The sequence below is a fragment of the Fusarium oxysporum genome, chromosome 5, assembly GCF_000149955.1.
Source record: "Fusarium oxysporum f. sp. lycopersici 4287 chromosome 5, whole genome shotgun sequence".
Lineage (NCBI taxonomy): Eukaryota > Fungi > Ascomycota > Sordariomycetes > Hypocreales > Nectriaceae > Fusarium > Fusarium oxysporum.
In genome coordinates this window covers 3777360-3801543 of record NC_030990.1, presented here as the reverse complement: position 1 = coordinate 3801543, position 24184 = coordinate 3777360, and the positions used below count along the sequence as shown (strand labels likewise).

Genomic DNA, 24184 nt, shown 5'->3' with positions numbered 1-24184 from the left:
AGATGTCTGATGCAGGGTAGATGTCCCATCCACTGGCTTCAGTGTCGGTACCTTGCAGCATATCCTGTGCCCCTTTCAAAAAAAAAAAAAAAACCCCGCAAGAACATAACTCCCTATTGGATGAGTCACGATCAAAAGACACAGTCTGGTTTTGTATAGAGACAGAGCCACTGATAGGATTCCCGGGCGATGTGTGTCTCGGGAGATACATCTGGATCATGTGTTTGGACTGGTTTGAACTTTTACGGGGTGGATGGGATGGTTCATCAGCTGGGCGCTAAAAAGGTTGCAGTGGGCAATCACTTGCGAGGAAAAAGAAACAAGAGGAGAAAAAGGAAGGTGAACCAAGACTTGCATATACATATGAATATCAGCTAATTCGACTTCAGTTGTATGCGTATGTTAACCATTCACCACTGTAACAAACGCAGTATCAAGTGAGGAGGATGAGATGACAGAGAGAAAGAGATACGCCACCAACGGTTGGATCGTAAGCGGGACGATCGAGAATCCCAATTTGAGTCCCGTTGGTCTGGATCTTGGAGGGCCAGCCCCCAGTTCATCAAAGTCAGGCCAGGCCAGACCAGATCAAAAATGCCAGGGTCCGGGCGATTTTAGAATTCGACGCTACCAGAGTTATTCCCTTTGATGGTCAGCAAGGGGAGCAATACACCATGCAAAGTTTGACATTCTTGGACCGAGGCTGAAAACAGACATCGACGCAATTCAGGTGTAAAGCTGACAGAGGAGAAGAGAAAGAGGCTTGTGAGTGAGGATGAGATGAGATCAGAGATCCACATCCAGTGGTGCTCCAGCGGTTGGAACTTGAGTTGGAGGTACAGTGAGGACCTCTCCGCCTCGAGTGAGTGGATGGACTGGACGGACTGGACTTCCTCACCTCATGAGGGGAGGGAGTTGGGCAGGGCTGAGATGCCCAACTTGATCTGACAGCCATTGACATCCATATCTACACATATGTCAAGACATTCATGATAAGGGTGAGACAAAAATATGGTGGTATTGCTGATACCATATCACATTATCACTGTAAAACATCACAGATCAAGCACAACAATCAGTCAGAACTGACTGAAGATTCATGAGGACCCCTCGACTGCCCTGCTTTTTCTTCATCTGGCCAATTGACCTGGAGCTAAAGCGGTGGCACTAAGCCCAGCCAAGCTAGGAGCCAGGAGCCACCATTTACCACCAAAAGGTGAATGAATGAATTGGTGGTGGTGACGGCATTAAGCCAGCCTGACCAGGGACCCTCCACCTTTTTGATCCTCCTCAATGTCAAGTTTTCCTGATCTCAAAGGGCCAAATACACATAATATCTCCAATTTTGAAAGTGGGAGCAGCATAGATCGTCGATTTTCTTCAAAATCATCTAGCAAATCACGCGCCGACAGTTCACACTATCACATCGATGGAGAGCAACTGAGCGCGCCTCCAAAAAAGGTGTGAGCGGACGGGGGTCTTCCCAGATGCACATGGGGGGCATGTGCAGGGGTTTTAGGACCACGCTCCCTGGTGAGGCGACCAAGGGCGGGAAGAGAAGGGAAGCTCAAGAGACTCAAAGACTAAAAGACTTGAAAGATAGATGAATGGATTGACTTTGCATGGTCTGGGATAGATATTCATATTGATTGTGTTGTCGGCATAAACTTTTTACAAGTGATCGAGAGAAGAGTCTTTCATGCCCCTTTATTGATGAAATGAAATGAAAGGAAATGAAAGAAATGACTTGCTGATGCTCAGTCAATCCGTCTGTCAGTGCCTGGTGTGCGTGAGTGTGTGCGACGATGACATCCCGGGCCTCGTGGCATCTCCGCATCCAACTCTTTTTTCCAAGGAACCGTAGCCTTAGCAGATACTCATAGATTCATCTTGAAGAATTCAGGGAACTTCAATGATCATGAGATATCTGACTGAGAATATACTCACAAGCCATAGTCTGCTCCAAGTTTTTTCTTTGAAAACTGTTTCGGGTTGGAACTACTTGTCTTTTGGCTTGACGGACGGTGTGCCGTCGAGGTCGTTGATGAGGTGGAGTTTGGACTATGAGATCCCTTCACACGAATGGGTCCCCTTATTGTCTACCCCCGTCAATCTCTCTCCATTCACAAGCACCACCGTAAAGAAGATGCTGAATATCTCATTCAATTGTTCTCTGAGCACCAGGAACTCTCCTATCTTTCAACCCAGATTTACTGGCGATTCATTACCTGGTCAGAAGTCGCACCATGTCCTGCTGAGGTGACGGATGATCCACGAGCCAAGGCCAGTGACTGACAGCCCACCACCACCACCACCATCACTAACTACCAATCCCACCACCTTCAAACGCTTCCCTCCTGCAAGGCAAAGTATGTGGAAGTGAAAGTGGAAGTGGAAGTGGAAGTCTTCATACATTGGACCCAGGTGGGCCGCCTTTTTTTTTTTTTGTACCATGCCTTGCATTTCAGACATGCCGCTGCAGCCTGTTGAAAGTGCATCTTGATTGATCATGCTCAGATTGTCCTTGGAAGCCATTTGAAATGAGATCCTATAATAGAACTGTGTGTGTATGTGCATGCAAGAAACACAATGCAATGTGCTCAAGGACTGGCTTCAAACAAGACAAGAACAAATAGAGATCCTCTGTCAATGCTGGCGCCCATCAAAGTACCTGGTACCGTACCTGGGCGCCCTCACAATTCCCCAACCAGACTAGGGAAACAAGGATGTCTGCCCTTTTCAAACAACCAGGACTTCTCCAGTCCCAGTCCCAGGCCCGGGGGTGCAATGAGACTCGAGCTCGACCTTTGATATGATAAGGGGAACAAAAAGCATTCAGTCAAAGCGCTTGCTTTGTCCAGACTAAATTTGTCGAGATATTTCTTTCAACCTCGATTAGGTCTTCTTTCATTCTTCCTCTCTCCGACTCGACGGGGGGACTCGGCCAATGACAGGGTCGTCGAAATGTGAATGTGCCTCTTATTCTTGTCCCGTCGTGCAAGCGTGTCACCTTTGTCTCCAATGCTTTGTCGCAGGTTCTCCCTCCTCTTCACTTCCGTTTGAGGTTCGACGTCTTGTCTACCCCACTGATGTGCGGTACATCCTTGAACAGCACCTTGTTTGGCGATATAAGGTTGATCAACGTTGAGAGGGAGAGAGAGAGAGTTTATGAATTGAAATTGAGCAATGCCATTTTTTTTTTTTTTTTTTTTTTTTTAACATCGTTGCAAAACGTTTTGCTAGACCGTGCACCGTTGAGATCAAGGGTCGTTACTCTGATGCTCGGTGCCATTTGTTTCAACTGTCGCCAATCCCAGACACCACAGGTATCCGTGGTTAGGAGAGACAACACAACACAGCACAGCAGAGACTTTCATCGTACTCTGCTGTACCTTTCCGTCCATTGATTTGGAGAAATGATTCTAGCGGCCGTCCAACGACGGATAGACGCCGCCCATTAGCTCATGCGACCGACGCCTCAACTTTTGGTGGATATGGATACTTAAAGGAAATAGGTAGAGGAGGATGAGTTGGAGGGGTCGCCCACAAAAAAACCTACATGCCACACTGGGCTGAACATCTGTGAAACAGACAGCAGACGTTGAAGAGAAACAGGTTGTAAGCTGAGAATGCCGCATACACCTGAAGAAGCGGCAGCAGGCAGTCGACATGCATGGTTCAGATGGCGGTATGGTTACGTACCTGAACGAGGCCATCTCCAAGGCTGTGCAGTGTGAGATTTCCTCCAAAGCCTCAGGGTTCTCTTCGTTCTGTCCTCGGGAGAGACAGAGACAAGAGACAGACGGTCAGGTACTGGTACCGCACACCAACGGAACCAGTCCAACTCAGGGATAGCCTCCCTCTAGGCTCAGGCCCAGGCGCCCTGCCGACGCTTGTCCATGCCCCCCCGTCGTCTCTTCTTGGCTCTAGTGCGACTCTGCTTTATCCACCATGACCTTGGAATTTCCATCGACCTCTTTTCTGTCTACGTGATTGATGAGCTGCTCCTCTCGATTTGCACGTGTGAGTGAGAAGGAGATGGGACAAGAGAGCTGAATGTTTGAAACATTTGATGAGTGAAGAGAAGGGATCTACGGGTTGAGGGTACATATGGGGGCGTTCTTGGGGTTAGAGTTTGATAGTGGACTCGTGCCTGGAATTGGAATTCGTTTGGCAGCAGTGCCGTAACCGTGAGGACAAGACAGGACAGGAAGGACAAGCAAGGGGAGACAAGAAAAGTTGAGACCTTTGTCCCAAGAGACAAAAAGACTCGGGGAAGTGTAGCATTGTGTAGTAGGTGTTTAGATTAGTTGTTTTTGACAGTTTAGTTCAAGGACACAAGTTTTATTGCTCCCTGCGACGACAGGTCTCTTGGAAGCAGGGCCTTGTTGATATTGGATCATTCACTCCTGTCAGTGATGAGCATCCACCCCAAAGAGGAATTCTCGCTGCCACTTCTGTATCATCCATCACATGGTCATCTTCTTATCTCTTCACCTGTGTTTATGACCTTTACCGCTTCTGAAGCCTCTTGAGATACAGTGATTGACTTGACTCATTGCTACCGTCATCAGTATCGAGACCAAGTCGTCGTCATTCCCAGTCCAGTCCAGTCAGTTCCATAAAAGTGAATTGCTCCAACTCGGCAGTCGCCCTGACCCTGTATCTCCTCTGGCCTATCAAACCTACAGCAGATTGACAGAGTGGAAAAGGTATCAGATACATCCCATACACCAGACTTGACCGGGATGGCTTGGGCGACCAGGGTCCCTTGGTAGTAAGGCAAGGTAAGGTAAGGTAGTGCTAGTGGCCCGGCGCCGCCCAAATTCCACAGTCCACACCCACCTCACTAGGTCTTGCTGAGGTGTTGCTGCCATCTTGGAACCCCCAACTCGAGGCGCTTGCGACCTTTTTCACCAAAACAACACCAAGACCGTTGACCATCACCGCCCTGGGTCGATCGGTGAACTTGACTGTTTCTTCCTTCTCTCCTCTCGCTGGGCTTCAACTCTGACGGCGTTTGTCGTTTGTTTGACGACCATCACATCCACCTTAGCGATCCTTCTTTTTCTTATTCGACTTTATTTGGTTACTTTGCATTTTCTAGACGCTTCACCCATAGCCCATCACCATCTCGAATACCGCGAGTCGATCCGCTACCTATTAACCTCCAAATCCGCCAGTCTCGACGATAAAAGGTTGACTGAATCACGCCTCGCCTGGCAGTCTTCCACCGCCTTTCCGCCCTGTGCGAAAGATAAATTCCCTTAATACTTGACGAGAGTAGTTCTGCCGTCGCCAACTAACGCTTCGCGACGTCACAAATTCGACCCGGCTTTGGCACTGAATATACGGCAACATTCGACGACAACCCGATACTCGAACACATTTTCGACACGCGTAACATATTTCATTTTGGCCAATTTCAAGGGTGAACAACTGCCTTGTTGCACAAACGACCGCCTTTTTATGGATCGCCTTGTGTTTTCGTAGGCTCCTTTGACGCAACCTCCGCCTCGTTCGTCAACCACTGTCCAAACGGAACCCCCCGCCAATACTTTTGCACCGCCTTGCCCGACATACTTTTGTACATTTTTGATCTCGTGATCTATCTCAACTTTTACTTTCGCTACCTCACCTTGGCCCAGTTACTTCTCAAACGACGAAACTATCAGTCGAGATATCTACTGCTTGCTAGCCTGGGTCTTGTTCCCTCAACTTGAAAGCGGCCATGGCGGCCAATATGCAGCACATGGCTGGGGCCGGGCAGATGATACAGCAACCGATGCGCAAGCCGACCCCCAATCAGCTGCAGCAGATAGTGTACCAAAATCTTGTCCAACATACACAGCCATTCACTGGCATATGTTGGCAAGCCAATGTAGCCATCTCTGATCGCATGGGTAAGACCATGAACTTGTATGGCTCTACTTAAACTCTGTCACGAACCTTACTGACTTGTCAAAGGATAACCAACATTTCTCTGGCCATGAACGGAGGGGACTACATGAAAGGGGCTGAATGGGGCTGTAACTTTGAGCGTGAAGCATTTCACAAATCTGCTACAAAGGTACGAACTTTTAATTTTCTGTTTTCTGAACCCTAAACTCCCTCCTTCCGACACGCTGCTGACAACCATCACAGGAAGCTTACGATCAGGAGATGGGTAATAAGATCATGGAATTCTTTAAGAGACGCCAGGCCAATGAACCCACACTCCAGAATAGTATCAATGTCAGCGCTCAAGCGCAGGCACAAGCACAAGCCCAAGCGATGATGAACATGCAGATGGGACGCGGCATGGGCCAAGGCCCTCAGCAAGGCTTCCAGTCTATGCAGCACCCGATGCAAGGTGGCCAGATGAACCAAGCACAACAACAATTACCGATGAATGCCGGAATGAACATGGGCATGCCGAACCAAGCTGGTCGTGGGATGGGCCCAGGCCAGCAGATGGTAGGTATGGCTGGAGGACAGAACCGACCTCAACAAACTTCATTCCCATCTGACATGGCACGGCTTTCGCAACAAGACAGAGTTAAGGTTAGCGAGCTTGCACAAAAGATGTTTAACACTGCCTCGGATCAGCAGAAACAAAACACCCGAATGCAACTTTCTCAAAGGATAACCCCCACGCAGATGAACGAACTCACTGCACAGGGCAAAGATCCTTTGATGTGGTTTTATCAGAACCAGGCCTTCCAAGTTCTTAAAGCGAATATGGCCAGAATTCAACAGGGCCAACAGCCGCAAGGGATGGCACAGAATCCCAACAACAATCAAGCACCCATGATGCAGCAGCAGGCAAGTCAGCAAGGTCTTCGCCAGCAACAGGCTCAGATCCCTCAACAAGGGCAGCAGCAGCATGGCATGATGAATGGCAATCAAGGCAATAACGATTATAACTCTTTCGCACCCAACATGGATAGCATTGAGAAACAGCAGATGAATGGTTTGATGGCTCAGCAAGCCGGTCAGATGGTAGTACCTGCCAGCGCCGGACCGAATCGAAACGCGACGCCCCAACCGATGGGCCAGAACGCACCCAACCAGCAAGGCCCCAATCAAGGCCAGCGACCGCCGCAACAGCCTCAGCAGAACATGAATCTTCAGCAAATGAAGATGAACCAAGTCTCGCAGCAGTCACAGGCACAATTGCAGGCACAGCAGATGAAGCAGATGCAAAATCAGGCAGGAATGGCAGCCAACATGCAGCCTTCCCAAAGTCCTGCAATGAACACCCTTAACACACCTGTTTCTCGGCCTGGCAACATGAATCAGGCTGCTGGACAAGGCGGTGTTCAGTTCGGGGACCAGCGGTTCAACCAAGGAGCACAGCGGCCTAACAACCAGACTTTCCAGAACATGCTGGCAAGTCTACCGCAAGAGCAACGTCAGATTGTGAGCGGTCTGACTCCGGATAAGTTGAATGAGGTAATGCAGCGTTGGCAGTCAAAGCGCAATGAGCAAATGGGCCTAAATAATGGTGGACAGCTTCCTCCAGGGCAAATGGCGAACCGACCTCCAAGCCAGATGAACCAGATGAACCCTAACGGTGCTGGACAAATGTCAGTCAACATGCAGCAGCCGCAAAATGGAGTGCCTATGAATGGCAACCCGCAGCAAATGCAGATGCCTCGGCTGGCCCCGAACCAGCAGCTGGCTATGATGGACTCTATGGAATTACCTCCTCAAGTCCTCACCCAGCTCCAGGCTCAGCTTCCCCCAGAGGTCAAGAAATGGGGACAGCTCAAGATCTGGCTTCAGCAAAACAACATTCCTCAGCAACTACGGACGCAACTGGCAGCCGTTCAGCAAAGGCAGTTCCAACTCGCCCTTCAGCGACGCGCTAGTATCATGCAACAGCAGCAACCGGGCCAGCCAGGACAGCAGCTTTCACCTCAACAGCAACAACCGCAGCAGCCAGGACAAAACAATGCCAACCCTGGCATGCAAGCGCCAGGTGGACCTGGACCCAATCCCCTACAAGCAGGACGACCACAGATGCCTCTCAACATACCAGCACACATCCTGCAGGTTTCTCCGCACGAAATAGCGACACTTCGGAATCGACCTCAGTTCGCTCAAGCGTCCGAAGAACAATTGCGCAATGCGATTCTCCAGATGAAGAGGAGTTCCTGGGCGAACCAGCAGGCGCTGCAAATGCGAAACCAACAATCCCAGGCTCATGTTGTGCAAACTCGCAATCCAAGTCAAGGCCAGCCAGGTATGCAGAACCAGATGGGTGTTCCCCCGACACAAATGCAGCTTCAACAACCACCCCAGCCAAACCAAGCACCGCAAACCCAGAACATGCCAGGAGCCAACAACATGGGACCGACTAATGCTGCTCAACAAGCGGCTCAGAAACAACCAAGCGTGACTCCAGAGCAAGCACGAAATGCTCGCCCTCAGCCTGCCAACAACCGAGCACAGCCTCCGAACCCATCGCCAGCATCCGCCCCGAAGAACCTCAAGCGCCCGAGCAACGACGATACCATCGACGTACCCGAAACTGCAAAGGCAGCACCCGCGAGACCAGCGTCACAGCCCAACCAGCCACAGCAGGCCCAAGGCCCAAGAATGTTGACTCCTCAGCAAATTGCAGCGCTCACACCAGAGCAGCGAGCCAAATACGAAGCGATGATGAGGGCACAGATGAACAAGGCAGGCCAGATGCCTCCTCAAGGTGGAAACGAGATACTGGCGCGTCTAAAGGCACTAGGACAAGAAGAGCAACGGCAATCTGTGCGAGAGAACGATCCTGAGATTCCGATGTCACAGCAGGAATACCAGGAGACAGCTGACAAGCTCAAGAAAATTGTGGTTGATATGAGTAAGATTGGCCGTGGTTTGAGCAGATGGTATGGTCTCACGCGTGATGACCAAAGAGCAAAGATGTTCTTCCGAACTGTAAGTCTACGTCTAGTTGTATCATGGATGGCATGCACTAACCCAAAACAGCGATGGAGGATCCTCAAGCAGTTCTCTGATGGCGAGAAGATGTCTGTGCCTAAAAGCGTGTTCACGATGCGAGCTGTGGAAATCGATCAGGCTCGAAATATGCTGGAGAGCATGGCGAAGGATCTCGCGGCGAGCGTGTATGCCAGAGGCCTGAATAATCCTAACAGACAAGCCACACCCCACAATCAGAATGCCCAGGCTGCCCAACCACAACAGCCATTTTCTCAACAGCAGCAACCTCAACCTCAACCTGATCAGCCGACGCAACCTCCGGGAGGACAAGCAGCTCCTGCCAACGCCGAGAACGGTCGCCAGAACTCTCAACCTCAGAATACTACTCCCAAGGGAGGCAATAAGGGCTCACGGGCCCCAGAAGCTCCTACAAGCGCTCGGCCCCCCTTCCAGTTGCCTCCTCATGGCAACCCAACTTATGTCGCACCGTCAAAGGAGCTCAACCTGCAGCTGCCGACAGCACGCAAGAAGCAAAAGACTGGACAGACACCCCAGGGCGCTACGCCTTCGCCTAAAATTAGCAAGAAAGGATCCCCTGAGCTCCGAAGGACGTCCGAAACACAGTTGCCACCTAAGCCAGTCTTTCTCTGCAAGGAACCCGAGTGCGAGTTTTCAACCACTGGTTATAGCACTGAGCAAGCTCTTCAACAACATGTCTACGAGGAGCACACGAAGCCTCGAGAAGATCCTCTCAAGTTTGCTCAGGAGAACCTGGCCTTGGCCCTTGGACTCGAGCCCGATGGCACAATCAAGCGGGAACCAGGCACTGAAGCTGCTGCAATGAGCTTGACCAACTCCAAGCAAGGCCAGACACCTGTCACTATGGCGGCAACACCTGTGTCTATTACCGATGCCGGTATGAAGCGATCGGCCAGCAGCATGGGCAGACCCCAAGACAAGACCGGCCTCAAAGCTGGTACAACTCCCAAGATGGCGGATATCAAGGCGGCTGAATCGACTGCAGTTGATCCTTGGGCCAATGCGACTATCGACACGGAGATGCTGGTGAACAACCTCGGAGTCGAGCGCGGGTACGGATTTTACGATAACCCCTACTATGACCTCAACGCTCTTAGCTATTTGACGCCCAGAGACACACCTGACTCGGTCAAGGATACTGGCAGCAGCGAGCCCAACAGCGATCTCCCAGAAGGTGCAGCCATTGACGTTAATATGGACTGGCATAACATGGATACCGATCTGCTTCTGAACATGACCAACACTTTGGACGCGAGTGGTGTAATGGGCATTGATCCCGCAGCGTTGTTCGACCCGCCATCGTTGCAAGAACCGGACTGGGATGATGTGAAGATGGACTTTTCGAAACCTTTCCAATTCGACACTAGCCAACACTACTATATGGCAACCTCATAATAATCGCAGCCGTTGAACGGCATTATACAACAGACGGATTGATTACCTAGCCACCACAAATCGGCCAGTAATTAAGGCTTCCAGGCCCGGGAGATACCCCACACATGATATGTTTTGTTTTTGTTTTGTCACCACGACCCGTGGTAGTTTTTGCTAATTGCATTTTGTTTGGATAACACTTCAGGGATGCGGATCGAAGCCAGGTGACGGCAGTAAAAGGTGGACGGGGCTAAAAACATGATGGAGGGCGCTTTGTTCTGGACCAAGGACGAAAGGCAGGGTGTGATTTGGCAGAGGATACACAGGAGTTTGACTGGCAGGAGGCTTTGTTTGTAATGCATGATGCTTTGATTTATGATGTTATTCGAAGCGCGTTGTGGTTGTCTTAGTTTTTCTCGTTGAAGCTACCAGATGCTTCTTTTTTGCAAAGTCGGAATTAGTGGCTAGGGCTTATGAGATTCATAAACATGAACTCTGAGCAAATGATACCCAGCATTTTGCTACTTGACAGTTGCCTTCTAGGTGCTATACGCACATGTATTCGCCCGTGTTGTGTTGGTCAAGATTGACTTAAGGTCCGGCCAACACCCGTTCCTGCATCCGGGCCGCAACGGGAATCATGCCCCACAAGGCACGCGCCTCCCGTGTCCGAAGGCACAAACGCTAGGCTGTCTTTGGAATAGAACGATGGACCCTCCGACACGGCACGCGAATCTGCAGTGTTGACGGCTGGGGAAGATTATGTCAGCTCAGCTAGACCGTTTCAGGAAATGAGTAAATATGGGCGAGGTTGGCTGAGATTTGAGACAGGGATATAAAGCGCGACCGTGTCGGGCGTAAGAGGCTGGGTTAGGGTTACGGACGTGACAGGTGAGGTCAATTAGACGATCAATTTAATGTTACGCCTTCTGGGGGTTGTTGCCAGTGGGGGGGATGAGATATCAGTGAGTGTCAGTAGTGTTGAGGGAGAACGAGACATCGACATCAATAATTGAATATTAAGAATTGAAGAACAATAGTCTGTTTCAAAGTGTTGATCTCCTTGCATAATATTTATTGTTGTCGTGTTTCGTTGACCAGGAACGACGCCATTAACACCAAACCATCCTCCATCCTTAGTAACTTGACCATTTTCCGTTTTCTCCAATCCAAAAAAGCCACCCCGCCTTATCTTATCGTCCGCGTCCCTTTAACAAAACCACCACTCTACTTTACTCTACTTTACCATTTCCCATCTCAACGTCCTCCCACTAACACGCCTCGACACGCGATTAAAGCATACAAACTTTAAGCTCTATTTTGTTTATACTTTCACTTCCCCCTCTCTCTCGTGCATACATAAAGAGTGCTTCAGCTTGCAATGGAGCAATCAGCTACATCATCCTCTACATCATCACCTACGAAGCGACGCGCCCTCGCTCCCTTGGATTCTAACGCGCTTGCTGCACCAAAGAACTTATTCAAGCCTGCATTGGGTCATAGTCCTGTAAAGATGGCTATCGAGGGGAGGAAGAGGTTGCTTGATATTGAGGGCAGCGCGCCTGCTGCTAAGAAGGCGTGTCTGGGACGTGATGAGGTATGCTCTATTACTTACAAGATATCAATATGGGAAATGAACTTGTAACTAACATTGATTGTATAGGACGCGTCTGAGAGGAGTGCCAGTCCTGATGCTAGCTCTGTCTTCGACACATCTGCCAACGATAATTCATGGGCTACTGCTGCAACCGAACATGATGCGGCTGCGGTTCCTACAACGGTACAACCCACACAGCAGACTACAACACTTACACGCCAACAAATAAGACAAGTCAGTTATTTACACCCTCCCCACTTACATATATATATGTATGCTAATATCGTACAGAGAGCAGAAACACTTCGTCTCCGTCTATCCCTCGCAAACTACAAAGTCCGCACAGGCCAAACAACCGTGCCCCTCTCCGAACTACAACAACGACCATTACCCCGCGAGTCACCACGCGTCGTCCGCGTACAAAGCCCCGAGTCCGCCAGCGTGTCCAACCAAGAGGAAGAGACAGAGACAAGATCGCGAAGAGACTCGATAGATTCACAGCAGACAGAGATCATGGAGGAGGAAGACGAGGAGCAAAGTTGATGAGATATCGGGATATAAAAAAAAAAGGGGGGGGAGAAGATGGGATGGTGTTGGGGAGTTCTTGATGGCTTTCTTACTTTTATGAGCGGGGCATGGCGGGCATGTGAAGCGAGATATGTACGATGGAAAGGCATTTGCTTGGAAAGCATTATTTGATTTAACGATCATGGGCGGTAATGAGACATAAGTGTGTTCTCATCTGGATAAGATTCATCAGAGATATCCAAAGGCGTTAGAGAGGAGTTGCATTGCACGGACTGGGGTTGCAATGTCTGGATATGTTCATTCACAAGGACATACCTGAGCCCAGTTTTAATGATAAAGTGACATTGCTCATTCATCTAACAAGATATATACAAGTGAGACTACGTCCAACTCTTGGCTGTAATGCTGCCCTGTATTCATTCATTCATCCACTCCTCGCTTCTACACCCAACTCCAATGACACCCGACGTCATATGATGCTCCACTTCTAATGCTTAATCGATGAGAATCTTGGGCTCCAGGGATCCATAGTTCTCAAAGAATCCCTTGAACAGCTTAATACCGTAAGCGACATCGGCAGTACCTCCCGTCTCACGAATGCTGTGCATGCTGAGCTGCGGATTACCGAGGTCCAGAGTCCTCATACCAAGAGCGGCAGCGAGGCCGGGTCCGATGGTGCTACCGCAGGGCGAATCGTTGCGGACGACAAAGAGCTGAAGAGGAACGCCAGCTGTACGAGCACACTCCTGAAGGAGCACTATTCCTGGGGAGTTGGTAGCGTATCGCTGGTTGGCGTTGATCTTGATAACAGTTCCGCCGTTCATGGCTGGCTGATGCGAAGACTCGTATTTGCCAGCATAGTTGGGATGCACAGAGTGGGCCATATCAGCAGATACGAGGAAAGATCGTGATAGAGTCTGCTCGTATGCTGTAGCCTCCTCGTTATCGTGGTGAACAGCCTCATAGCTACCTTCACTGGCAGTGTCCTTTCCAGGAAGAACAGACAGACGGCGGATGACCGATGGCAGCAGGTTGGAGTTGGCACCCTGTGCCGAGGTCGAGCCAATCTCTTCGTGATCAAAGCACACGGTCAACCGGATGGTGCTATCTTCCTCAAGCGAGGACTCATCCTTGACGGACTCAATAAGTCCCTCTACAGAGCAGTATGTCATGCCAAGGTTATCGAGACGAGGAGAAAAGATAAACTCGTCGTTAAGGCCACCAATGCATGACTTTTGAGTATCGTAGAGAATCAGCTCAAAGTCTATAATCGCAGAAACCTCGACTCCTGCCTCAGCTGCAATAACGTCAAGGACCTGAGGGTGGTGTCTCTCAGTCATGACCTTCAGAGGCCTGAACTCCTCATCCTCCTCATTGTCATCCTTCTTCTCCTCGGGCTTCTCATCCTTTGTTCCCTTGTTCAGCTCAGCTGCAACAAGTCCTGCAATGGGGAAAAGCTCGGTCTCCTTGTTGGGGTCGAAGTTGGTCTGTCGGTGAAGGTGAATGGCGAGAGTTGGGATTCTGATCAAGGGCTTGTCGACCTTGATGAGCTTTGAAACAAAGTTGTCGCCCTCCTTGACCAGGACACGGCCGGCAATACTCAAGTCGCGATCGAACCACGAGGTCCAGATACCACCACCATATGTCTCAACGCCGATCTGGAGGTAGCCGACATTGGTCTTCTTGGATACGGGCTTCAGTCGAAGGCAGGGAGAGTCGGTATGGGCTCCAATGATGGCGACAGGGTTTCCAGGGCGCCACTTTCGACCGATGGTGAAGGCTACGATAGTCGAAGCATTGCGGGTGAGGTAGTATTTACCGCCAGGTCGGAGGGTCGAAGCCCAAGAGTCGCGCTCACGGATAAGCTTGAAACCGGCCTTTTCGAAGCGAGCCGAGGCAGACTGAACGGCATGATAAGCTGTAGTGTGTTAGCAGGTATTAGGGTTATGGTGGAATTGAGGTGACCAACGGGTTGGCGACTCATTGACGAACTCAATAAAGTCGAGAGCTTCTTGAGGAGGTGCCATGATGGACGAAGAAGTCGAGAATGAAGCTGGGAATAGACGCGGGGTAGTATCAATTGAGGTTCTGAAAGGCGATGCTCGACGTGAAGAGACGCGAAAGAGAGCGAGCATCTGTTGAAGAGATGGTGAAAGAGTCGAGAAAGCGGTGACTAATTAAGGCAAAGTTAAATAAGTTGAGAGATCAACGACGTCCTTTGTACATGGGTTAGGTTGGGTCATGTGGTGTTTGGTTTGGTTGGTCGTCATCTGCATTCAATCCGCACCTGATGCCGTTAGTAGTGGGGCTTATCTTATCATCCATAGCAAGCTTCCTATCGCGGAACTGAATGAAGCACGAAGATATCAAAGTCATTGTCATGATACTAGATTTGATTTGATGTTCTTATTCAAGATATATAAGAAAATGTGTAAGTCTGCTCAGCCTGATAGGTAACTGTAGCCCACCGTCATTGGTCAATCTCAATGCAGGCTGCGCTGTGTGTCCAACATGTACCATTGTCATTCGCTATCCTGGCTCGTGGCATCAAAGCCAATTGGTTGACAATTCACCAGAAGTTGCACTTTCAGTCAGCCAATCAAGATATATCATCGAGAAGGAATGAGACATAGAGCTGCTCTTATTCATTTCCTGGGTTGCGGACAGATGGAAAACAAAAGATTGTTCAAGGTATTTCTATTCCAAATTTTCTAATCATATGGCATATGCAGTCCATCTATCCCATTCTGAAATCGTTCAACAACTCATCTAAAGCTCGGTAGCAAGTCCTCATATCGCCAGAGCTACAAGGTATCCAATATCCCAATTCTATCAAGCCCAAACGCAAACAAGGGGGAATCAAAATCAAAGTGACAACCACATCGCTATCCGCTTAACAAAAGAAAACATCTTCAAAGGTCCTGGACCAGAAGCCCCAGATTTTTGAGATACGAGTGACTGAACGCTTAGTTGTTGCTTTCAGAGCCGGAAACAACACCCTTCTCAACCTGAGAGACAGAAGTGGTGACTTGAGGCTTGTTGAAGACAAGACCAGGGTGACCGAAGCAGAGAGCCACAGCAGCAAGAACGATGACAATGCCCTCAAGGATGATGAAGGGGACCTCGTGCTTGATCAGATCACCATCATAACCCTCACGGAGCTCAGCAACACGATAGATGCATCGAGTGAGGACAAGGATGATGGCAGTAGAGAGACCAGCAAAGAAGGCAGTCTCACGCCAGCCGAAAGCCTTGGCATGACCAGATCGCCAGTATCGAATCATGTAATCAGAGAAGGCGGCGATGAAGACGACCAGGACGACAACCTGGAGGACAAGACCGGCCATAGAGACATCAACACCAACATTGCTATCAGACTCGGTAGACATGGCACCACCAGCAGCCTGGAGGATGAGGCAGACGATATCGAAGGGGATGAAGACCCAGTAGAACAATGCGGGCTTGAAGCGAGAGAGCTCGGGGCCGAAGAAGTTGATTGTCTTGGAGAGGGTGACATAGATGGAAGCGGTATAGAAGACGGGAGCGATCGTGAGGCAGACTGAAACAAACTGTCAGATTGTGATTGTTAGGTTGAATAAAAAGCATTGAGACTTACCAATCTGGATCATGAAAGCGTTGAAGGAGAAGGGGTTGTACCACATCATGATACGACCGACATAGCCAACAATCTCAGAGATGCAGCCAAGAAGCATACCAGTCATGAAACCCCAACTCTTCCATCGGAAGCCAAGATATGCGTGGACAAGACCAATGAGACTGAAGAGAACGACGAAGACAATGTTGGCAGCAAGAGAAGGTCGGTAGCTGTAGATACTCCACTCAACAGGGCAAGTATCCAAGTTACAGGGCGAATCGGAGCCGAAGGCATCTTCGGGCCTGATGGTGTAATTGTAAGGCATATTGTTGGTTGATGTGTATTGCGTTGTAAGTCGATACCAGCGTGTAAGTCGGGATAGTAAAGGAGAAGCGAGTGGTGTATTTGTATTTGTTCTCGGCCGGATAAAGGTAAGCTTATGTGTTGTTTAATAGGCTTTGTAGATGACAGTAGATAAGGTTGTAGGAATGTAGATGCTGATGTGTGAATGATGGTGAGAAAAGAATGTTCTTGGAGGGGAGGATGGGGCATTGATATAGACATGATGAGAGCTGCAGAAACATGCAGATTTGATATGTGAGAATGGCTACGACAGCGATAATGTCGGACTCGGATCTTCAAACTGCAGACACGGAATAGCAAGACAAGGCAACGAATGCAGTGCATTTGCTAGTCTGGCACTAACACAAGGAGGCTCATCTGCTAAGCACAAGGTAGCGGTAGGCTTGCTGTCGCTCTCGCTCTTTTAGCGCGAGGGCACGCGAATGTCGATCATTGAGACCAATAAGACGCAGGATCATGGACATCTTTAGTGGATGGGATAGCATAGCATCAGCCTCAAAAACGGGGCAGTGTCAGCATTAACAAAGCCGCATGTAGATCCACGCTCTGGATGGTATTACCGGTACCTTTGACGTCTATCAAGGTCTGCAAGAACATACGGAATTTGCATATTGGCTTACACAACAATACTCAAGATTCTTAGGACTACACTACAGAAAAGTCAATTAATATGTCCTCATTCAGTATCTTTTCGTAATGATGTCCTCTGACGCTTACAGCTGAAACAGCATCAAACAGATCATGATAATTCCCTGCCAGAAGCAAGGATGATCAATGGGGCAAATCAGCCTATCACATCAGGACCCAAAGATAAAGATAGCGGTAGAACCACACACGCTAAAAGCAAAAGTGCGAGAAGCGAGTCCGAGTGAGATTGATCACCACGACCCGACCAATCATCATCTTGGCCACGGGAATGAGCGCTGCGTAGGACTCTATCCGTTAATGATGCGTCATTCAGCCCTTTTTTTCGAATCGCTTTCTCTTTCAGTTTTCTCGTGGAGGCTTGGGGAAATTATCCTTGACTTTACAGCCTGAGTTGTGTCACATTTTTCGACAACACAATTTTAGGATAATGACGAATGGGACTAACGGTGCTTTTACCTTTAGGCATATTTTTCTTATTTCCTGTAAGATTTGCGTAATTGACCCGGCTTACACCCGTCATCGGCTGGAGCCATCAGCTCAACACTGGAGACTCTCTTGCTTCTGCCAGCATGTGTGCCTTATGAAGCTCACGTTGCATATTCAGCTCTACAATCTCTGCATTGCAATTTACAGCAAATTGGTCCTTGAAACAGTACCTCGTCTCTGCAAGATATCTATCTGCCGGAGTGCAGTGCAGGTTGAAACAGCTATCTAACCACCAGCCCATAATCCATAATCCACCAAACTATTATCTTACCATCCACTCCAGCAATCTAAACCTCGCTGACTTCAACACGTGTACGCGTAATGATTCATAGTTCAGCCCAATCTGCTCACAACAATACATACAATCACAAAGATTTATCGTAAGATGTCTTCTCTCTCCGCATTCTTACGTGGTACGGGCCACGCGGTTTGTACTGGTCAGATTCTTGAACACGGAGCTTAAAAATGTGACGAGGCTTGGTTCATTGGTAGGGGAACTGTCTTAGTAGTGAAGTTTTTTCATTTATTCGTTCCAGGCTATTTGTTCGTATGACTGTATTCCGTACGGAGTAAGATTGGATGTCACTTGGTCCGACTCCGTGTCCGTGCCGGTGCGTTAGATGCAGCTTGGCCGTTTTATAGCTCCGATCCGCGTGCAAATAGAGCCTCATACTTGCGTTTTAACGTTCCTTACCCAATCATATTCTTCAATGAACGTTATCATTTCTTGTCATCGTAGTCAAAACTCTGGGGGTCCTGTTACTCACAAGTTCGCAGAAAACATATCCTCTATAACGACAAACAGACAAATTTCACCACAACCAGAGGCAACTCTTCTGCCAATACCCATGGCTGCGCCAAGAGCCTATTGTATATATTCCATTTATACAGATTTCATCTACTCAATAGCCCCATATAAGAGTTAAACCAATGCTGGAGCAGTCTGCGCAGCTTCAATCTTCCCACTTATCAGCCTTACAACATTAAGAAAAGAACCTCTGACTAACGATGAAGTGCCATCTGCGCTTTGGAACCTGAGTACTACTACTTCCCTCGATCGAATTTTCCAACGGGCGGTTTCGCCCTTCAAAAGCCATCGAGTCTCTCCAAATCCAATGTCCAACAGTCATTTTTTCTAACGAGGCAACATGAGGGAAAGTTTATCGACGCCAGGCCCTGAAGCCAATGCAAGATAAATAGAAGCATAAAAAGCCTAGGTAATATCTCCAACTCCATTGGCCGCGGCTGATACTCGGTCCGATCTCGCACAACGTCCTCGTATCTTAAGCCTTTCCCCGCCAAGATATCCCCTAACCTCCAAATGCCGCCACGGGGTCTATCAGATATCGCCAAGTTCAGGTCTAAACGTCACTCGTAGTATGCAAGCATTGAAGTCTGAGGAGGATGTATCTCCTTGGGCTTCTGGGGCATGTATGCACGAAGCCAAATAGCTCTCCTACTATCTTCTGCATCCCCTGAGCCTCTTATATTAACTTGGCTGGGACAGCAGCCCCAAGCACGTCGAAATACAGCATAAACTCAGCAGGACTAATCCCCAATAGCGTCCTCGGCAATACGGCTGTCACCGAGATTGGTAACCGTGGCGATACGGGTATCGCATACTAGCAGGCTAATCGTCAAAACACTCAATCTCGGCCCTATAGCTTGGACTCGTGGTAGAAACTGAGTTTTTGGCTTTGATCTTCGGCCAGTATGGTAGCCGAAGAGATTAGAGTCTCTTCTCCAACTTCACAATCTCTCCTAGTACCGCCCAAACACTAAAGGGATGTCTACTTTTCCTCTTCCCCATTGGGAGTCTTCAATGGGCTTCAATATTGACACCCGACAACGATGGGGGTTCAACGTTTATACAAAGCATTGAAAATAGCCAAGAGTGCAGATATCCATGTCGCTATGCCAAGGTCTTGGCTGAACCCTAGTAGATCTTGAATGCCTATTCGGGAATCTCACACCAAATTGTTGGTACACCCCTGCCAAGTAGCATCAAGTGCCGGAGAAAACATGATTGGCCATTGGCATCTAAGCTTAAATTTAGATGAGAACAAAGTCTATTTTGTACAACCACAAAACTCAAATGTAGCCTATCTCTGAGATAGAGGACAAGTTTACTGCGGGGAAAACCTGCCTATTACCAGGACAGCAAGTTCCACAAGTCACATTTTGCAATGGAATCAAAGTTTGACAAGTGAGATTTTATCTGTGCACTGCTCACTTGACTATATCAGAGTTTCCTCTAAGCCATACGCATACAGGATATCTTATGATGTATACTATCAAGTTAAGAAAAGGGAAAAGAGGACCACCTATACTCAAATATCTAGAGTATAAAAAGAGCCAGCCACGTTTAGGGAGTGGTTGTTGAGTTAGTGATTGTAGAGTTAGCGCTGGCTGTCGAGTTCGAGGGCACAGTGATAGAATTATCCTCGCAACCCCAAGCGGCACCAAATCCATCTCGAGTGGCAAAAAGAAGGCCTTCAATGGAGCCATATGTGCCGCCAATCATGAGGAAGGTGCCAATAATAATGATGAATATGCTCCAGGCGAGCCCTCCTTTCCACCTGAGGCCACGCTTCCTGCATCCCCAGTTGTCGTGCAGCCACATACATCCGAAGGGCTGGAAGCAAAGGAAGACACCGAAAGATGCACCAACCAATGACACAAGAGGGTCAAACATGGGAATAGCGCTGGCTATGATGTAGGCGATAATAGTGACGCCGCCAGTGCAGCCAAGCCAAGTACCCCAATGAATGAAACTGCTGCGGTGGAGGTGCTCAGAGCCGCGGAGGATACGAAGGAAGATGTACTTGGCTGGTAACTATGGTTGTTGTCAATAATCGCATGACGAGATGCTGGGTTTTGGGAAGTCTTACATGTGTGACAATCATGGCACTGACTAAGAGGCCCGGCAGAGCAAATCCGAAGCCGACCTTCTTCATGGTAGGACCGGCAGAAGCCAAAGCAGGAGATGCAACCTCGGAGCCGACGTAGTAATATATAACAACACCAATCACAACGTATACAGCAGTCATAATACTCTGCGACCAGATAAGCGCTGATGTGTAAAGCGTCGGGTCTCGCATCTCGGCGATGATGGAAAAGTAGGCGGGCGTGCCGGCGTAGGCGAAGATGTGGCTAGAGACTGCTGCCATGGCATCGGCAAATGGAGGGTCGTTGGTAAGCCTGAACGTAGTAGAGTTTCCCTCAATAGCCGCAGGAGTTTTATTCTCGACTCCAACAGCAATGGTAACAGAGAAGATGGCGGTCATGATACAGACAACACCAACCCATGCAATCCATCCTATCTTGCTCAAGGTTCGGATACTGGCTAAGAGAAATGTGCTGACAGCGGCGATAATGACAAAGGTCCAGGTGCAGAGGGCGTGGCTTGATACAGCATTGAGCCCAACCGAGATACCCAGCATAGCTGATGCAGAGATGAAGACCCAGTCTGTATAATATTAGTAGTAGCCTTGGTATGGGGAAGAGAAATGTTTACTCAGCATAAAGATCGCAGCAAAGATTTCGCGACCAATCCTGCCAAACATCTTGCCTCCAGCATCGTCTATAGTGTACACTTCTGGGTGGTTGAGCTTGAAAGTACCAACAATGTAACCCGACCAAGATGTCATACCGCCGATGGCTACGAGGCAAAAGACGCCGGGGATAAGTCCGAGAGCATGGAACGTTCTGGGGATAGCGAGGACACCGAGACCGACTTGGGTTTTCGTCATGAGGGCGATGGTACCTATCCTTGAAAGCTATACATATATTAGCGCCACGGATCATGGCAGAGAGGGCTACATACGCTGCGATAGTTGGGGCCTTTTTCGCCAACATGGCCAAAGACCGCATCGTCGACTACTTCTGGGGCGTGGCTATTCCTCCTGGAGGACCGATTCGAGTTGCTCGCGCCAAGACAAATTTTCTTCTCGTTTGTAGAGTTGGAATTGTTTGCTTCTTCGACAACAGCGATTTCATCTGAAGGCATTCTGAAGTCGTGAGTGTATGCTTGATAGGGTATACGGATGGATAAGAAGGTACTAATCGAGTGTTTACAGAACGAACGTGTCGGAACAGATGAATGTTGAACAAAGATAGAACGAACGAAGACCGGGGAGAGTTGTATTCAAGTACCTGTTGATAAGATGTGTGTAGCTTCTGGTCGCTCTTTATCCTTTGCGAATTGACTTTGTGGCAGGTCATACTGTGGCATTCGTCAACCACACGCGGAGCGCATCGAATACATCGTGACTTGGCCCACAGTAAATATCAAAGTTAGATCTCGCGATGACGAGATGAATTTCGTCAATGTAGTCGCATATTCCAAGGCTCTCTCTATTTGACGTCCCAAAGCAGGGCCGATGCTACGTACAGAGTGGTTCCTTCGTTTGCTGTCATACACTTTAATCCTTCTCACGAATCAAGACGGGAGACTCATAAAATACTCCCTTTATCATCAGCATGGTCAAAATTAATATAATCATATCTCAAGATAAGAATATTCCAAGCTGTTCTGAGCATAGTCACGCACTTATCGCCAACACTATCTCTCTAAGTTCCTCTCAGTCTCGTGTTCAAGTTCCCTTCCTTGAGTTTGCAAATCTGTTTTCTAAGAAAGACAAGCTTAGTACTAATGAAGGGCTTTAACATACTTGTCAAGTCCATTCTGAAAGGGACGGGCTTTGAATGGCTTAGAACTTCTCAAGTGAGAGAAGTTGTGATATCTGCGGTACGTACTTTTGTTGTGGCTTTGAGTTTCCCCAACTTCTCCTAGAAATCAAAGACATCCATACATTCTTATTATGCGGGGAATTGGTTGCCTCTGCTAATTCGGAGACACCCGTCTTACCTGACTACCTTAGGACAAAGAAGTTGAACCAAGGTAAGGCACCAGCGCAGTTGGTACACAAGGACTAACACTTGTAAGTATTGATTACAAAGGGCAGGTATTCAGTAATACAAAGCGAATCGGCGTTGGTATGATCTTACACAAGTACAACATGTATCAGAGAAGTATTACATGCGATGATCAACGAGAAATATGGAGTTGACGGGCAAGTGTCCACCTAAAAGTCTTTTGGAAGGATATGCTCCCATCTTGGCTTTATAAAGCCCATGTTCATGTGATCTTGTAGGGGGCTAGAGAGAAGATAGCATATCAACAGGTCTCCATTTACATGGCACCATATATGCAGCTAGAACATGCCCCAGCCCAAATCCACCAAATTGGTGATATGGGCCCTTATCGTCTTGTTCTCACTACCTCAACCACGTGTAAACAGACGGGTCACTTATAGAGTGCAAAGGAACTCAGCACCTGGCTATTGCTATCGCTCTGAGAGTTCGCAGTCGGCTGCGAGATAGTCACTGGGACAAAATCGTGAGTTCGTTGGGATGCGAAGAGCTTATTTCTGATTCCAGCCCTGAGTTCTGTCACAACACTCTGAAAGGCCATGTATAATATGGTCGTACTTCTTGATATCTCCGAATTATTTATTTCCTTCGGTAAACTCTTCTTTTTATTTTGACCGCCTAGATAGGTTCTCGCCCAATTGTCGTTCTATATCCTCTACCCTTCGATCACAAGACTCAGCACTGTGGCCCGCAACTGTCACGAACACTCTGTTGACCACGGGTCAGGAGGGGAGGACCATATTGTAACTTCCAGAATTCAATTCTTCCTTCTTTATATTTTTTTCTTCCTCCATTGAGTTAACTGGCACCCTCAAACCATAAAGGAATGCGATGTTTGTTTACACCACGAAGCGTTAGCTTTCATTGGACGTGAGTTTCGGGAAACGAGATTCATGCCAGATCGACCTTGACAAAACATCTAATGACAGAAGTATGAGAAATAATATATTACATAAAACTACATATGGTTGTTTTAATAAGTAATGGGAAAAGGGCGCCGATAGAAACTCATGAGTTGAGAGTACAGGGTAGTATCAGTCTCGATGAATCTCTTCTCATGAGGCTGTAGAGAACACCTACCATGCTCGTGATTCCCATGATATTGATACCCTAGATACCATTTTATCTGAGTGGCACGTAGTATATAATGCAGCTTTCAGAAAACCCTCAATACTAACGCACGCACCAAATGGCATCACTGTCTTGCTAGTACGCTCAACTGAACCAACCCTCTAAACAGGTCTTTATGAAAACCGACCCAGCTACATGTGCATTCATCCTCTTGCTCATTTACTCATTTCAATTCCAGCTCCGAGTCAGCAGACACCAGCATAGACTCACCTTGTGGCAAATGAAATGAACTTCCCTTCAAGAATCCATGTCAAGCAAACCATCTGACCCAAATCACATGTTACGAAAAATCTAGACCGAGCGATCTTCCCGTTTGATCGAGATGCATTGAAGACGAGTTCCCTGAAGCGACATTTGGCAATTTGCGTGTTCCCATTCGGATAATCGACGCCGGTGCTTCAGATCCCAAGTGGTCAAGGTTGGGAAATGAGATGGGTGGAGCATATGCATTGGCGAACCGTTCACCCCGGATTTGCCAGGGTCTACGATCGGGTGGCTTGACAATACTCCTTGGCGTCAACTAGTGTCCGCCCCAATAGCAACGACATTCATGTTGAGAATTTACATTAGTT

General features: G+C 48.4%; 8 protein-coding genes across 8 annotated transcripts; 3 read left to right on the top strand and 5 right to left on the bottom strand.

Annotated features, from left to right (window-relative positions):
• Positions 1-350: 350 nt before the first annotated feature.
• On the bottom strand, positions 351-990 carry FOXG_18274 (uncharacterized protein). The gene has a single exon (XM_018398337.1). It carries the CDS (start codon positions 959-961, stop codon positions 653-655), a length of 309 nt encoding a protein of 102 aa, XP_018235769.1. The 5' UTR covers positions 962-990; the 3' UTR covers positions 351-652.
• A 797-nt stretch (positions 991-1787) lies between these two features.
• Positions 1788-3149, bottom strand: FOXG_18273 (uncharacterized protein). Its single transcript, XM_018398336.1, has one exon. It carries the CDS (start codon positions 2575-2577, stop codon positions 2233-2235), a length of 345 nt encoding a protein of 114 aa, XP_018235768.1. The 5' UTR covers positions 2578-3149; the 3' UTR covers positions 1788-2232.
• A 520-nt stretch (positions 3150-3669) lies between these two features.
• FOXG_18272 (uncharacterized protein) lies at positions 3670-4366 on the top strand (the record flags this gene model as incomplete). The annotated part of the gene is made up of 2 exons (XM_018398335.1): positions 3670-3810; positions 3867-4366. The coding sequence occupies 2 exons, from the start codon at positions 3670-3672 to the stop codon at positions 4029-4031; spliced, it is 306 nt and encodes a 101-aa protein (XP_018235767.1). The 3' UTR covers positions 4032-4366.
• Positions 4367-4809: 443 nt separating this feature from the next.
• On the top strand, positions 4810-10864 carry FOXG_02288 (uncharacterized protein). Its single transcript, XM_018379688.1, has 4 exons — positions 4810-5919; positions 5968-6070; positions 6145-8913; positions 8965-10864. Exons 1-4 carry the CDS (start codon positions 5732-5734, stop codon positions 10348-10350), a joined length of 4446 nt encoding a protein of 1481 aa, XP_018235766.1. The 5' UTR covers positions 4810-5731; the 3' UTR covers positions 10351-10864.
• Positions 10865-11511: 647 nt separating this feature from the next.
• Positions 11512-14446, top strand: FOXG_02287 (uncharacterized protein). Its single transcript, XM_018379687.1, has 3 exons — positions 11512-11926; positions 11993-12160; positions 12218-14446. Exons 1-3 carry the CDS (start codon positions 11711-11713, stop codon positions 12467-12469), a joined length of 636 nt encoding a protein of 211 aa, XP_018235765.1. The 5' UTR covers positions 11512-11710; the 3' UTR covers positions 12470-14446.
• FOXG_02286 (aspartyl aminopeptidase) lies at positions 12728-14853 on the bottom strand. The gene is made up of 2 exons (XM_018379686.1): positions 14424-14853; positions 12728-14372 (listed from the first exon to the last, which is right to left on the bottom strand). The coding sequence occupies exons 1-2, from the start codon at positions 14587-14589 to the stop codon at positions 12949-12951; spliced, it is 1590 nt and encodes a 529-aa protein (XP_018235764.1). The 5' UTR covers positions 14590-14853; the 3' UTR covers positions 12728-12948.
• A 214-nt stretch (positions 14854-15067) lies between these two features.
• Positions 15068-16694, bottom strand: FOXG_02285 (uncharacterized protein). The gene is made up of 2 exons (XM_018379685.1): positions 16071-16694; positions 15068-16013 (listed from the first exon to the last, which is right to left on the bottom strand). Exons 1-2 carry the CDS (start codon positions 16372-16374, stop codon positions 15421-15423), a joined length of 897 nt encoding a protein of 298 aa, XP_018235763.1. The 5' UTR covers positions 16375-16694; the 3' UTR covers positions 15068-15420.
• A 3217-nt stretch (positions 16695-19911) lies between these two features.
• Positions 19912-21555, bottom strand: FOXG_02284 (uncharacterized protein; the record flags this gene model as incomplete). The annotated part of the gene is made up of 4 exons (XM_018379684.1): positions 19912-20382; positions 20438-21015; positions 21064-21325; positions 21373-21555. The coding sequence occupies 4 exons, from the start codon at positions 21553-21555 to the stop codon at positions 19912-19914; spliced, it is 1494 nt and encodes a 497-aa protein (XP_018235762.1).
• Between the last annotated feature and the right edge of the window lie 2629 nt (positions 21556-24184).